Source organism: Zootoca vivipara, chromosome 6, assembly GCF_963506605.1.
Source record: "Zootoca vivipara chromosome 6, rZooViv1.1, whole genome shotgun sequence".
Taxonomy (NCBI): Eukaryota; Metazoa; Chordata; class Lepidosauria; order Squamata; family Lacertidae; genus Zootoca; species Zootoca vivipara.
In genome coordinates this window covers 362,234-376,076 of record NC_083281.1, presented here as the reverse complement: position 1 = coordinate 376,076, position 13,843 = coordinate 362,234, and the positions used below count along the sequence as shown (strand labels likewise).

Sequence of the window (13,843 nt, the reverse complement as noted above, 5' to 3'; positions counted from 1 at the left end):
AATGTTATGTTTGTGGTGTGCAACTTTAATGCAAAACTAACAGACAGGAAACAGACAGGAAAGGTCTGTTGATGTCTCCTTCTCATCATCGCTGAGCAAGTTTGAGGCCCTTTGCGCAGCAAGCGGCTATTAGGGACTGGCTAGACCACCTGGGAGAGTGGAGGCTGGGAACTGGGGAGTGGGCACTGGGAGAAGGCAGGGGATGGAGACTTGACCTGGGAGAAGGGATCGGTGATCTGGGGGAGCTTGTAACTGCCGGGAGGCGAAAGTCAGAGGCTGGAGAAGCTGTCGGATTGAGGAACAGCTGCAGGAGGAGGGAGAGAGGGGTCTGGCTGCGGCAGAGTCATGGGCTTCCATACGTCCTCCTCCTCCGGCTCCCACCTCTCCTGCCCCCCAGGACCAGGCGAGAATGGAAGAGGGAGGAACAGAAGCAGGTTATATGCAGGGAGAGTCTGATACATAAGCTGAGGTCAGGGTCAGGTCCTGCCTCACTGGAGCAACTGGACCAATGCCGTTCCTTAACTTGCAAGAGGGAGGCTGGTGGGTGGCAGTGACAAAGACGGGAGCCCCTCCCTCCCCCCCCCACTTACTGCGGCAGAGACAGGCCTTCTCCATGGGCCAGATGTAGGAGCAGCACTGCTCACATGACTGCAGGATGTTCACCTGGTAGCTCCCAAACATGTGTCCGTTCAGTTCTTCGATCTGCAAGCGGGACAGAACGTTATGGCTCTGCCACGTCTCTCCAGAGGGAACAGCGCTCTTAACATGCTTAGGAGCATGGGGACTCAGGGAGCTAGGCCCTTATTCCCACTTAAGCCACACCACCGGGGACCTGGCGGGATGCCACTTACCACGCGCTCCTGTTTCCGCTTCTTCTTCTGAGCCTTACTCTGCTGTTGGGGAGAAGGGGGAAGAATGAGAAGGGAAAAAATACCACCCCCCCCATCTCTTTTCTCTTCCCATCATCCTCAGGGTCTGGACAGCTAGCGGTGTGGGATGACGGGAGTTGCAGCTCCCAACCCTTTGACCCTAGGAACCGGCCTGCCAAGAGTCCAAACTGGCTGAGGGGGCCAATAAAAACAGCACCAACAGGAGGAAGGGGGGGTCTCCCCTGTGGCAGAGGGAGGATCCCTCCCTAAGCGATCCATACGACCCACACCCACAAAACTCTCCTGGGAAGTCCGGGCGGCCCCACGAGGGAAGGAAGAGCCGCCACAAACCTTGGCTGGCCCCAGGTCTTCCTTCTTGGCATAGCTGCGAGCGAACTCGTCAAGGAGGGACTGGAAGAGGTTGAGGACCAGCTTGACCTCCTTCTCCTCCCTCTGCTTTGCCATGTTGACCAAGAGCAGCTGGTAGTTCTCCATCAAGTCTTGGTAGCCGACGTGGATCTGCCCGTTCTGCAAAAAGAGGCCGTGATGACAAGTTCATTCATTTAACTATGCTCTGCACGCAGCCACCTCTGCCCCACAGGGCTCTGGGTTAGAGGGGCTTCTCTTCTGATTTTCTGGGGAAGGGCTTCTAGAGGGTCTGGAAAGGGGGGAGCAGGACGTTAGACATGAAGTCCCCGCTTCATGTGCAACTTACGGGGCTCGAGTACATCGTCTTTATGTTGCCACGGAACTTCTCAGTGGCTTCGAAAAACAAGCACTCGATGGCGGACTTTTGCGAATGGAGATCGTTTATCTGGAAGGTGGGGGGGGGGAAGCAGAGACACGGATTTAATCGCCAATACTCTGAAGAGGAAGGTGCATTCTGTAATCTCTATAAAAACTGGATTTATCTGTTTGTGCTCTATCTGGTTAAGTCGCTTTGATCCTTCTGTTTAATGAAGCAACCATCTCAGACATCCAGACAGCTTTTTAAGATGATGAACTGAAATCCTGAAAAACAAACAAACCATTTATCCCAGCTCTGCCCTCTCACCTTGTTCAGAAGAAATTCGTCCAAGTACTTCAGCTCATTGGCGTTGGTGATATCCCTCAGGAACGGCGCACGCCACTTCTCGGGCGCTGTCTTCCCTTTCCTGATCTTAAGGGTGCGGCTTCTCTTTGCCTTGCCCCCTTCTTTGGCCTGGCGCTCCTCCCCAGGGGGGTGGTCCGGAGGCCTGGAAGGAGCTGTGGGGGACAAAGCAGAGGGCAGGGCTTGAGGCGGCTCTTCTCTGCCAGCCCATTAACCCCCCTCAGCTAGAAACCCTTCAGAGAAGATGACCAAGCCTTCAGTTTATGTTGGGGAAGGGAAAACACTTGTTGGTTTGAGGGCCACATTCTCTCCGCCTGTGGGTGGGCAAGGCAGAGGTAGGCAGAGCAAAGAATGTGAATTGTATGTTTTGTACAGGAGGCAAGTTTCTGCACTCACCCACCCCTCTCTGTGTTCTCCATCCAGGCAAGCAGAGAGGCATGGGCAGAGTTCAAGGGGCCCTTTCCACCCAGGCACAAAACAAGATAAACAAACATTATATTAAGTGTGTGTGTGTGGGGGGGGTGTCAGTGAGGAGTGTTTCAGAGGCCAGACAGAGACCTGGAAGCCGAAATCCAACTACCAGGCAAAGATGTTAAAAGAATGAGGAAAGCTTCTAGCCCAAGACACTTGCGAGACCTGGAGGTCAACCACCCAGGAAAGGCTCCCTTCTTCCCTTCTCCCTGCCTCTCTCTCTTTCCTCACCTTCTGCCGCCCTCTGCACGGGCCCCTCCATGGGTAGCACGCAGGCCAGGAGCTGGAAACTCTCGCCCTCATCTGACACGTTGGGACTCTCCTTGAGGTTCTTCCTCTCTGGCTTCGGCCCAAATAATTTCCACAGGGGGCTCTTGAAGGCAGACCTGATGAGGAAAAGGAGGCTTTGAGGAGGAGGATGGTGGCAGGATGAAAAGGCTTGCCAGGGAGAAGGAGCTGCCGCTGCTCAGGATTTTATTTCCAGCACCACACAGGAACCCCCCCCCCCTTCCCTCTAAGCTGCTCAAAGCAGCTCGCATGACTCTCCACGTTTCTGCCCTGGCAGCAACCCTGTAAGGTAGGCTAGGTGGGAAGATAGCAACTGACCCCCCCTCCCCCAGTCACACCCAGGGACCTTCATGACTCAGGTCTCTCTCACACCCCAGCCCAACACTCGGATCTAACAGTTCCCAAATTGGGTACCACTGCTCCCGGGGTGGGGGGTGGGATTGCCAGGGGGGACAGTAAAGCAGCAAGGGGGCGCAGGAGGTGTAAACAACTATTGGCATCAAGTTTGTTCATTTTGTTGAATTAAACAATAGTTTTAACTGAATAAGTGACTGACTTTCAGAAGACATCTGAAGGCAGCCCTGTTTAGGGAAGCTTTTAATATTTGATGAATTATTGTATTTTAAACTTTTTTTGGAAGCCGCCCAGAGTGGCTGGGGAATAAATAATAAAAAATCACCACCACTATCATAATCATCATCATACACCTGGGTTTCAATCTGGGTGGACTACAACACCCATCACCCATGGCTAAACTTATTGTTGTTTAGTCGTTTAGTCGTGTCCGACTCTTCGTGACCCCATGGACCAGAGCACGCCAGGCACTCCTGTCTTGCACTGCCTCCCGCAGTTTGGTCAAACTCATGTTTGTAGCTTCGAGAACACTGTCCAACCATCTCGTCCTCTGTCGTCCCCTTCTCCTAGTGCCCTCCATCTTTCCCAACATCAGGGTCTTTTCCAGGGAGTCTTCTCTTCTCATGAGGTGGCCAAAGTATTGGCTAAACTAGGTGGGGCTAATAGGAACCGGAGGGGGGGGGACCCAAGGCGGAAGAACACTTCCCCCCACACCACAATGGCTCTCAGGATCAGGGGCGACTCTGTCCCACGAGGCCCAGACTTGGGAACGCATGGCTGGGCTTTCAGAAAACAAGGGCTTGGGAGCCTAAGAGGTGAAGGAGGAGGGGCTTTGCCAACCATGAATTTTGCACCAGAGCAGCTCCCTTTGTAGAACCACCACTAAGTTGTTAGAGTGGGTCTGGGATACTAGGACAGCACCAGGGGTGGGGGCTCTCCAGGGCCAATGTCTACGCTGAAAGTGCCCTGCCGGTTTTCTGCCTGGACAAGCAGAGCATGAGCACCTACCTGTTGTCCACCTGCTGGCCGGAGGTGGCTGTGGGGCTGGCTGCGTCCAGGACGGAAGGAGGAAGCAGCTCCTGGGCCTGCCTTGGTGGTGTGAGAGGCTTCTTGTCGTTCCGGTCACCTTCCGGCACGTTCTGAGGTTGCTGTGCAAGATGGAGAGAAGCAAACTGCCCATGAGAAAGGACTCCAGCAGCAGTAGCAGCAGCAGCAGCAGCTGGATCCGACCCAAAGGGGCCTGGTGTCTAGTCCTTACAGGGGCCGACCAGATGCCCCTTTTAGGAAACACTCAAGCAGGACTGGAGCCCCACAACAGCGATTTCCCTCACTTATGATTCCTAGCAAGCTGGTTTGATGCAGGAATAACACACTTTACCAACCCTGAAATTAACATGCACAAGCAACTTTTGTCTGTTAGTTCCAGTGAGTCTTCTCTGCGTAGAACTCGGCCGGATGCAACACATAGGACCCTCTGCCACTCTTTGCTCACACTGTGGTGGTGGGCAGAATTCTGTAACTGCACTCCCACCAAACAAACCAGGTCCAACCTGCCTGAGCACTGCCCTCACCTGGGTGGGGACACAGAGCCTGGGAAGGTCGTCCAAGGAAGACGCCGTCTCCTTTTTCCTGCAAAGAGGGAGAAAGAGGCATTTCAAAATGGAAGCACCCATTCCAGAGATTGGGGAGCACCTTTGGGAACCCTGATGCTGGAGGGCTGCAGGTATTTCTCGGCTTTTGAAAGGCCAAGAACATGCACAATTTCAATCTCCGCGGACAAATCATCAGCACAAAGCTAGCCCTCTTTGGCCACTGTCGTTTGGCTTTGATATCGTATCATCTGCCTATAAAATAATGCAGAACTGGGTTGCTGCATTTTTAGGGGTTGGGGGGAAAGTGGCTTCCCTCTTGTCCTTTCAACACCCCTCCAAACGCAGAGGCTGCAGTCAGAAAACTGAGAGGCAGGATAGAAATCAAGCAAGTACAGGAACAGGTACACAGTCCTGCATAATAGCCCTTTCTCTTATCCTTCCCAGTATCTCATCCTGACTACAAGTTCCTTGAAGCTGGGAAATCTGCTCCCCTTTGGGCTTATGAGACCCTACAAAAGCTCTCCTAGCCAGAGACTAATATGTCTCTAGGGCCATAGTTACACCATGCGCTTAAAGCGCTACAATGCTACTTCCTGGCTTCCCCCAAAGAATCCTGCTGGATTCAGCACTCCTTACACTCACCTTAGCTGCGGGGAAGGAGACCGGGCCGGCTGCCCCCTCTCGTCCAAGGACTGGCTCAGCCCGTCGCTCTGCCCGCCTCCGGCCAGCTGCCTCTTCCCCTTCCACCTCTCCCGCTTGTCCCGCAGCCTCCCGGGGTCATCCTGGTACCGCTGGATGTGGAAGGAAGGGGGGCTGTCCAGCTCCTTCTGAGATGCCCGCCGGCCTTTGTCTGCTGGGCTCCGGAAGCTCCAGCTGCTGGCCAGGCCGCCGGGGAGGCCGAGGGCCAGATCCGTGGGCCTCTCGGGGTACGTGAAGCTCTGGCTGACGCGGATTTTGGGGCTGTCCTGCCTCCCCAGCCCATTGGAGTCCTTTATCACCACAGTCCTGTCCTCTTGCTTCGGTGTAGAGGCCGGAATGCCACCGTCCAAAGGAAGCCGGTCCTCCTTGCTGCCTTGAACTCTCTCTCTCAGCATGCTGCCGGGATGCGGCTGAGGGGAGACCACCGCCTCCTGCTCCCCTTCTGCTCTGGGCCGCTCAGGCATGTCGCCCCCTTCCCTCCTCGATGGGCCGCTTTCCCCACTGCTGTGGGGGTCGTCCAAGGAGAAGGCAACATGCTTGCTCTGCAGCTCGTTGTGCTCCAGGCCCCTCTGCCGGCGGAACGCCCGCTTCTCCCGACTGCTGGCAACACCTTTTTGGGAGAGAGGAGGGGACTGGTCCCTGCCATCGCCGCTGCTCCTGGCTCCTTCCTCGTCCTCTACCTCGCCTGTCTCATCCAGGGACGCCTCTGTGGGCTCTGCTGGAGCCTGGCTTGAGACATGCTCCTCTGGCTGGTGTAGCCCGTTCACCTGCTGCTGCTCTGCAAGAGCCTGCGCGACTGCTTCTTCCTCTCGCTTTTTGTCGGCGATCATTTGATGAAATCTAGATTGCAAGGTGTGTGTGTGTGTGTGGGGGGAATCAATAGTTAGTTTAATGGAGGACGGTAAAAGTAAATGAAGGGAGACACCGCAAAGGGCCTTGTAAATGAATGCAAAGGTTGAACAACGCAGGCCCTGCCAGACTTTTGGTCTGATCTGGCAGGGGTCTCCTCCTGCACCAGTTTTCCCTCCTGGGGCTCAAAATGAGCAAAGAGCGCCTTGCCCCCCTCACCTCTTGCGCTGCTGGTGTCCTCGGACCAGAGCCTGAACAAGGCAAATCCTCGCCTTCTGCCGGCCGTAAGACGTCCGCTCCCGGTACCCACGCCACGCCGACTGGATGTAGAGGGCCGCGTTCTCCCTCTCCAGTGCCCTGCGGACACAGTAGGAGCGCCAGCAAGCCTGGGAGCCCCAAGGACAGGTGAGAAGCTGTGTGTCTTTGCTTCTCACATTGTATTGTGTTGTTTTATGCACTGCAACTTGCTGCTGTTTTTACTGGCTATAGTTTAGTAAGTATTTATTGTAATTGTTAAGAGTGAATCTATCATTTGCTGATATTTAATTTTAGTGTGGTTAAACCACTGAGCCTAGGGCTTGCCGATCAGAAGGTCGGTGGTTGACGGGGTGAGCTCCCATTGCTCGGTCCCAGCTACTACCAACCTAGCAGTTTGAAAGAACGTCAAAGTGTCAGTAGATAAATAGGTACCGCTACAGCGGGAAGGTAAACGGTATTTCTGTGTGCTGCTCTGGTTCGCCAGAAGCGGCTTTGTCATGCTGGCCACATGACCTGGAAGCTGTACGCCAGCTCCCTCGGCCAATAACACGAGATGAGCGCCGCAACCCCAGAGTCGGTCACTAATGGTCAGGGGTCCCTTTACCTTTACCTATTGTATTCTAATGGACTGCTGAATATTACTTTATTTGATATAAATTGATATAAATTGTTTAAAATAATGCTTTTGTTTTTAATAATTTTTATTAGCTTTTTACACAGAACTTGACATTCTTCAATTCACTTTCAATGTATTTATTTCTTACATTCTGACTTCCCATCCTCACCTCCGTGATATTCCTTCATCTGCTGCCATAACTGCCATTCATTTTCTATTGCATCGTAACTTAACTTTACAATCGTTTATTCATTCTCCTTCCCTTGCGTATTATTCAATTCCTGCTTGTGATTTCATTTTGCTAAGGTCCACCCCCCACAATGGCTAGGTTTCTATTGTGATATTTGTCTTGAAACTTTAATAATAATAATAATAATAATAATAATAATAATAATAATAATACCCCGCCCATCTGGCTGAGTTGCCCTAGCCACTCTGGACGGCTTCCAACACACACAAAATTAATAATAAAACATTAATAGTAACAATCAGATCCTATATAAAAAGTCACAATAACTTTAAAATAAACAACTTATGCCAAATAAAGTAGTATGCAATAATGCATTAGAATCCAAGAGTAAACACTAAAAGTAAACATCAGCAAGTACAGTGGTATCACTGTAATGAAATGAAATGGCTGGGGAAACCCAGCCAGATGGGCGGGGTATAAATAATAAAATTATTGAAAATATTATTATTATTATTAGCAGGTAGGGGAAGATGGACCACCTAGCTTCCGGTCCACAGAAATTCCACATGGTGTGGACTGAGTCTCTCCCATCTGCACATAAATCTGCTGCCAGTCAGTGCAGGAAATCCCTAGTAAGACGGAACGACGGGCCGGACTCTGCGTAAGGGAGCTTCTTGTGTTTCTGTGAGGTGGGGAGAGGAAGGATGACCCTCCTACCTGCAAGGTAAGGGCTGCCTGGTGAGCCCGCAAGAAGCGCTTCCTCTCCAGCACCATCCGCAGCCAGCTCTGGAGGACTATGATCTTGCGGATGACTTCCTTGTGGAGGGTGTCCTGCAGCACCTGCCTCACGGCCTCCTTCATGAACACCTGCAGGAGGGAGGGAGGGGAGGGAGGGGAGGGAGGGGAGGGAGGGAGACGCCAGCCAGGGTCACTTGAGGAAAGGGCCCCTTGCACTGCTCAGGAGCGACTGCGGCTCTCAAGCCATGCGTTCCATGCAAGGCCCTTTAATTTATTTCATAAAACTTATATACACAGCTTGACTGGAAAAACAAACAAAAAACCTCAAAGTGGTTTACAAAAAAAGGTAAAGCAATAAAATTAACAACAGTTAAAAGACTTTTGAAAAGTTTAACAACAGACTAAAAGCTGATTAAAACACACCAGCTTTTGAAACGTCAAGGTAGGCTTGTCTGAACAAAAATGCACTTAGTAGGTGCCTGATATCAATAGGCAAAGAGCTCCAAAATGAAGGTGCATCTGTAGGATGCTGTAGGTTTGCTATGCTTTTATACTTATTAAAAGTTTAGTGTTGTGTTTTGGTTTAAATGATGTTGTTTTATGTTGTATACACTTGTATACATATATACATCCAGGGCTTTTCTCTAGTAAAAGAGGTGGTGGGACTTGCTGAGCAGCCAAAGTTGATGAGCTTAAAGAGCTTTCAGAACACACCTGAAAGGTGCCAGAAATCTAGTGGGTTCCAGCTGGAAAAAAGCACAGTGTATATCTAAGAATATAGGTGCATGTAAGAATGGCTGATAAAGATGATGGACTATGCTGAAATGGCAAAAATGACCGGTAAAATCAGAGATCAAGAGGACAATAAATTTAATAAAGAAAGGGGAAATTTTATAAGCTGCTTGAAGGAACACTGTAAGCAATTTAAAACATTGCCAGGATTGTAAAAAAAACAACATTTGCCATGAAGTAAGAATCATGGTTCCCATTGAGTTTTAAGAAAGTTTGGAGAATAAGATACGATGCAGTTTGAAAAGAATATTTAGGGAAACAATGGATGTGTGGAGGAAAGTCTTGGGATTCTGAGAATCCTATTTGTAAAATGGTTATGATCTAAATATGACGACCATTGCTAAAAATGAAAACTAATAAAAAAATTAAAGGAAAGAAAGAATATAGGTGCATGTATGTGAAGTGATTCATACAAGTTTTAAAAATAAATAAATGTACCCCCAGGAAGAGGGTTTTTTGCACTCAACCCCCCCCCCCTCGTGGCTTGATCTCCACACCCAAGGATTGTTAAGAAGAGGCTTTGTGGCTGCTGGAGGGAGATTTGGTTGGCTCAGAAGCAACAACAAGCACCACAAGGACAGACCTTGGTCTTCCCGATTTGGTAGCTGCCGGCGCCCAGCTGCAGCTTGGTCAACAAGGCCGAGATCTCCTCCTTAGAGACTTTGGCACTCTTGGGCAGCAGGACTTGGAACTGGTCGACGAAATCCTGGGGAGGCAGCGACAAGAAGCAAACAACTTAGCAAATATCTCCCATTTCGGAAAAGGACAAGGCGGCAGGTGTAATTGTCTCTGTACCCAAGACCCTGGAAAGATGCCACCAGCCAGAGCATATAAAAGTAGGGCTGTATAAACTAATTAAAGTAGGGTGGTCATATTTCAAAAAGTGAAATCTTTCAATGCCCCACTGAATTGAAGGGGAGGGGACACATTTGCCCCAGACCAAGCCAAGAATAAACCCGGCCAGGATCTCTGATAGATGCTGAAGCGAGGGGGGGGTCTTGTTACCTGGCATGAAGGCAAGGGAGAGACCTGCCTGCTCCACTGCTTAGTAATACCTGGAAGTTAAACTTGGCACTGTAGCCGGACTGGCGGATTCTCACGGTTTCCAGCATCCCTGTGTACCTGAGCTGCTGGAGCACGAGGCGCTCATCGAAAAGGAGCTCCCTCTGGAACAGAAAGCAGGAGAGAGTCAAGCAGAGATGCCTTCGCTGGCCTCCCCTCCCCGACTCCCGGGGAGAAGCCCCATCCACCCCAAGGGACATGGTTTGCTGAGGTTACCATCACTAGAACCAGCACTCTCCGGATCCCGCACACTGGCAGAGCTCAGGTCTGTGCCTGGCAAATGGAAGGAGCAGGATTCGACCTCTGTCAGGGCTGCAACTAATTAGTCCATCGTGCTAATTCAAGATTAGCCCATGTGGTGCCCTAAGAATGTGGTAGGACTACAGCTCCCATCATCCATGACTGTCAGGGCGCTTTGGCTGAAGCCCAAAAGCACCGGGGCACAGATGGTCCTCATCCCTGATCTGAGAAGAGGCGCTCCCTGCTCTTAGGAGGGGACCTCTCACGCAGAGAGGCATTCCTCTGTCCCTTGCGCACCACGGGGAACACTACTTCTTAGGTTAGCAGTGGAGAATATCTGTGGCCTTTCAGATGCTGCTGGGCTCCAGACTCCCCTCGTTGTCATCTCCGCCCCCCCTGGGAGCCCAGCGACATCCACGTCGGCTGCTCCTGTGCCAGAGGCTGCAGGAGCATCACTGCAGGCCGACTTCCCGAGAGGCAGACACCCTTGCAAAGCAAAGGGAACTCCACTGAAAAAGCAAGTTTAAGCACAAGGTAGGAAAAGGGCAGGAGATCGGGGGGGGGGGGGGTATCCCTCCGCCAGCATAATACAACAGCCTCCCATGGGAAGGCCCTACCTTTTCGGAGTTGGAGCGGATGCAGCGAATGAAGAAGGGTTCGGCTTTGTTCAGGGTCTCCAGGAGCTTGTTGAGAGATGTCTGCAACGAATCACAGGTGTGTGAGAGGAGTCAAGAGGCCAACCTAACCGCTTTGGGTGGGCTGCATGCATACAAGTGGTTAGAGTGTCGGACAAGAGCCTGGGAGAGACCAGGGTCCGGATCCCCCCACTGGGCCATGAAGCACTCGCTGGGCGTGACCTCGGGGACCAGTCCTTGCCTCTCAAGCCTAACCTACCGTGCAGGGTTGTCGTGAAGATTAAATGAGCGGAGCAGGAGGGGGAATCATGTACATCCCTTAGAGCTCCTTGGAGAAGGTGGAATATGAATACAACCAAATACGGTAACTAATAAATAATAGAATAAATAACATTTCTCAAATTTGGGTCTCCTCAGCTGCTGTTGGACTACTAGCTAGCAGGACCAGTGGTCAGGGATGGAGTTTAAGTGGTGGGGAAGTTGTGTGTATCTGTTTCTCAATTTGATCCTTTTTTGTGGTTTTGTATGTATTGTGGTTATTTTTGCAGTTATTCTTATTGATCACAGTTTGGTAGTTATTTATTGTAATTGTTAAGAATGAATTTCTGTGTAATTATTTTTTGCTGACGCTTTGAGTTTTACTGGTAGTTTTATTGTGTGCTATTATAGATTATTATTACTTTAAAGTTATGTTTTATGATTACTTTTTGCACTGGATCAGATTATTGTAAGGTGCATGTTCTTTGTTGCCTATTTTTGTTGCTGCAGACCACCCTGCGTTGGGTAATGCAGAAAGGCGGTATACAAATCAAAAGCGAAATGAAGGGAGTTGTAGAACAACAGTTTGAGAAACCCTGGAATAAATCACAGCTGGCCGGAATCTCAAAGATCTTTGGGTCTTGGTTAGTGGAAGGACCCTGCCTTGGTTCCTTGGGACGCGAGGGGCGCCTGCTCACCTGGAACTGAGCGCTGATGCTGGGCGGCTTCTTCTTCTTATGCAGGTGCAGGAGGGACTTGGTGGTCCGGTCGTGCAACGTCATGCTCACAATGAGCTTCAGGGACTTGGAGTCCAGCAGGTTCTGCAGCCAAAGGGGACACAGCTAGAGAGTCACACCCTCCACAGAGCGAGCCGCAATCCCTCTGCAATGTCAGGTTGCGGCAGCGGCTGGCGCTGAGCACGAGGGGTTCAATTTGCACTTCTGCTAACATCGTGCAGGTGTGTGTGTGTGCGTGCGTTGGACAACAGCCAAGCACTGGTGTGCTCTGGCAATGGGCCTTGGCGCCCCTGATTCCCCACGTATTTTCAGCCTCTTCATAAGGACTGGAAACTTTGCGTTTTGTTCCAAGCGAAGACTGATCTCTGCTCAGCAGGCCTTGGAGAGTTAGTGCCATGTAGCAGATGGAGTGTCAGACTAGGACAGGCATAGGCAGACTCTAGCACTCCGATGTTTGGGACTACAGTACAATTCCCATTATCCCTGACCACTGGTCCTGTTAGCTAGGGATGATGTGAATTGTAGTCCCAAACATCTAGAGGGCCAGAGTTTGCCTATGCCTGGACTAGGACCTGGGGGACCTGGGTTCTAAAATCCACCCTTAACGGCCACACCATACCGGCTCTCTAATCTGTTTCGGAATATTGCTGCTTATTTGTTTTGAAATGGTGTTCTTGGGTAGGAAGGGTGAGATGTTACTTTTATATATACTGTATCACAAAATCATAGGGTTGGAAGGGTCCACAAGGACCATCTTGTCCAACCCCCTGCAATGTAGGAATGTTCTGCTCCACGTGGAGCTCAAACCCACAACCCTGAAATGGAGAGTCTCAAGCTCTCTCTATATCAGGCATCCCCAAACTGCGGCCCTCCAGATGTTTTGGCCTACAACTCCCATGATCCCTAGCTAACAGGACCAGTGGTCGGGGAAGATGGGAATTGTAGTCCAAAACATCTGGAGGGCCAAAGGTTGGGGATGCCTGCTCTCTATGCATAGCAAATTGACTCTGGTACCTGCGTCAAAGTCACACACATTTTGCAGGGCGCAACAACGTGAAACTTCCACAATTTATTTATTCTATGTTGTCCTTCATCACCATGTCCCCAACCAGCCCAAAACCGTTTCTCTTTTAAAGGAAAACACAGCCCAGCAAATCTCCAGACGTTATCCGCCGAGCTTACCTTTGGGATGGCCTGTCTTTGCTTTGGGCCTCTGCTCTTCCTGTTGAAATATACACATATATATCTGCATTTTCAAGTTACTGGCGCGACGAGTGCTAATCAGCAGCCCTGGCTTTGTTTGTCAATTCAGCGAAGCCATGCCTAGCAGATTAGATCAAGCAAAGCAGGCTCAGGGAGCTAGGTGATGAGCTGGTGGCGGTTAGGGGTGGGTGGGTGGGTGGGTGGGGAGGGTCCTGCTCCAAAGGGTGGCATGAAAAGCCTGTCCCATGACACCAATCCCACGTTGCCAACTCCTGCAATCCAGCAAGGCGCTTCCTTGCTTTGGTTTTAAGCCCCGAGCCTTTGAAAAGTCAGGATTTCACGCCCTCTTTCTATTACGCTTGAGCTTTTGCTTTTGAAGCCTAAAGGGTGGCCCCTGCAGCCCCTTCAGAAGATCCGCCTGCACCTGCTTAGCTCCACACTTGCCACTCTCCTCCTCCGTGCAAATTTCGCAAAGCAAGCAAGTCTTGGTCTTTCTCTCCGCCCCACCCCCACCCCAAGCGCCAACTCACAGGAAGTGGCAATTGGACCTCTGGAGCCGGCTGAGCGATTGAAGGAGCTTGCGGGGATCTTCGCCCTGCCAGGGCAGGCCCTTGATAGTCCTGACTATTTGCTCATGCAAGTCCCTAAGACACGACACACACCCGACAGAGGAAACACAGCACAGAGAGAGAGAGAGAGCCGTGAAGAGACAGAACCACCAGGGATTAAACAGAGGATCCCCATCATTGCCCGGCATGCTCAAAGGATGGATGACAAGAGAGGAGATGGTCCTGGGGTTGACCTGCTTTTAAACGTGGACATTTGGGGTGTGTAAACGGGGGTGCTGCTGGTGCTTGACTACAATCACAGTTTAGTTTCCTTAATATGCATTAATTTGACAA

The 13,843-nt window shown here is 51.0% G+C and overlaps 1 protein-coding gene across 9 annotated transcripts in view; it reads right to left on the bottom strand.

Moving 5' to 3' along the window:
- The window catches only part of MYO9B (myosin IXB), a 57,039-nt gene that overhangs the window by 8,250 nt on the left and 34,946 nt on the right, over positions 1-13,843 (bottom strand). For 6 of the 9 annotated variants that reach the window (XM_060275282.1, XM_035116967.2, XM_060275278.1 and 3 more), the window contains 17 exons: positions 13,472-13,585; positions 12,921-12,960; positions 11,700-11,822; positions 10,726-10,806; positions 9,862-9,972; positions 9,390-9,512; positions 7,994-8,143; positions 6,432-6,598; positions 5,307-6,203; positions 4,644-4,701; positions 4,081-4,220; positions 2,662-2,816; positions 1,924-2,114; positions 1,585-1,683; positions 1,221-1,397; positions 852-893; positions 591-702 (listed from right to left, as the gene is read on the bottom strand). In XM_060275282.1, the coding sequence (XP_060131265.1) occupies positions 591-702; positions 852-893; positions 1,221-1,397; positions 1,585-1,683; positions 1,924-2,114; positions 2,662-2,816; positions 4,081-4,220; positions 4,644-4,701; positions 5,307-6,203; positions 6,432-6,598; positions 7,994-8,143; positions 9,390-9,512; positions 9,862-9,972; positions 10,726-10,806; positions 11,700-11,822; positions 12,921-12,960; positions 13,472-13,585 (2,780 nt within the window). The remainder of the gene's footprint in view (positions 1-590; positions 703-851; positions 894-1,220; positions 1,398-1,584; positions 1,684-1,923; positions 2,115-2,661; positions 2,817-4,080; positions 4,221-4,643; positions 4,702-5,306; positions 6,204-6,431; positions 6,599-7,993; positions 8,144-9,389; positions 9,513-9,861; positions 9,973-10,725; positions 10,807-11,699; positions 11,823-12,920; positions 12,961-13,471; positions 13,586-13,843) is intronic. The other 3 variants (XM_060275283.1, XM_060275284.1, XM_060275279.1) reach the window with 2 other exon arrangements.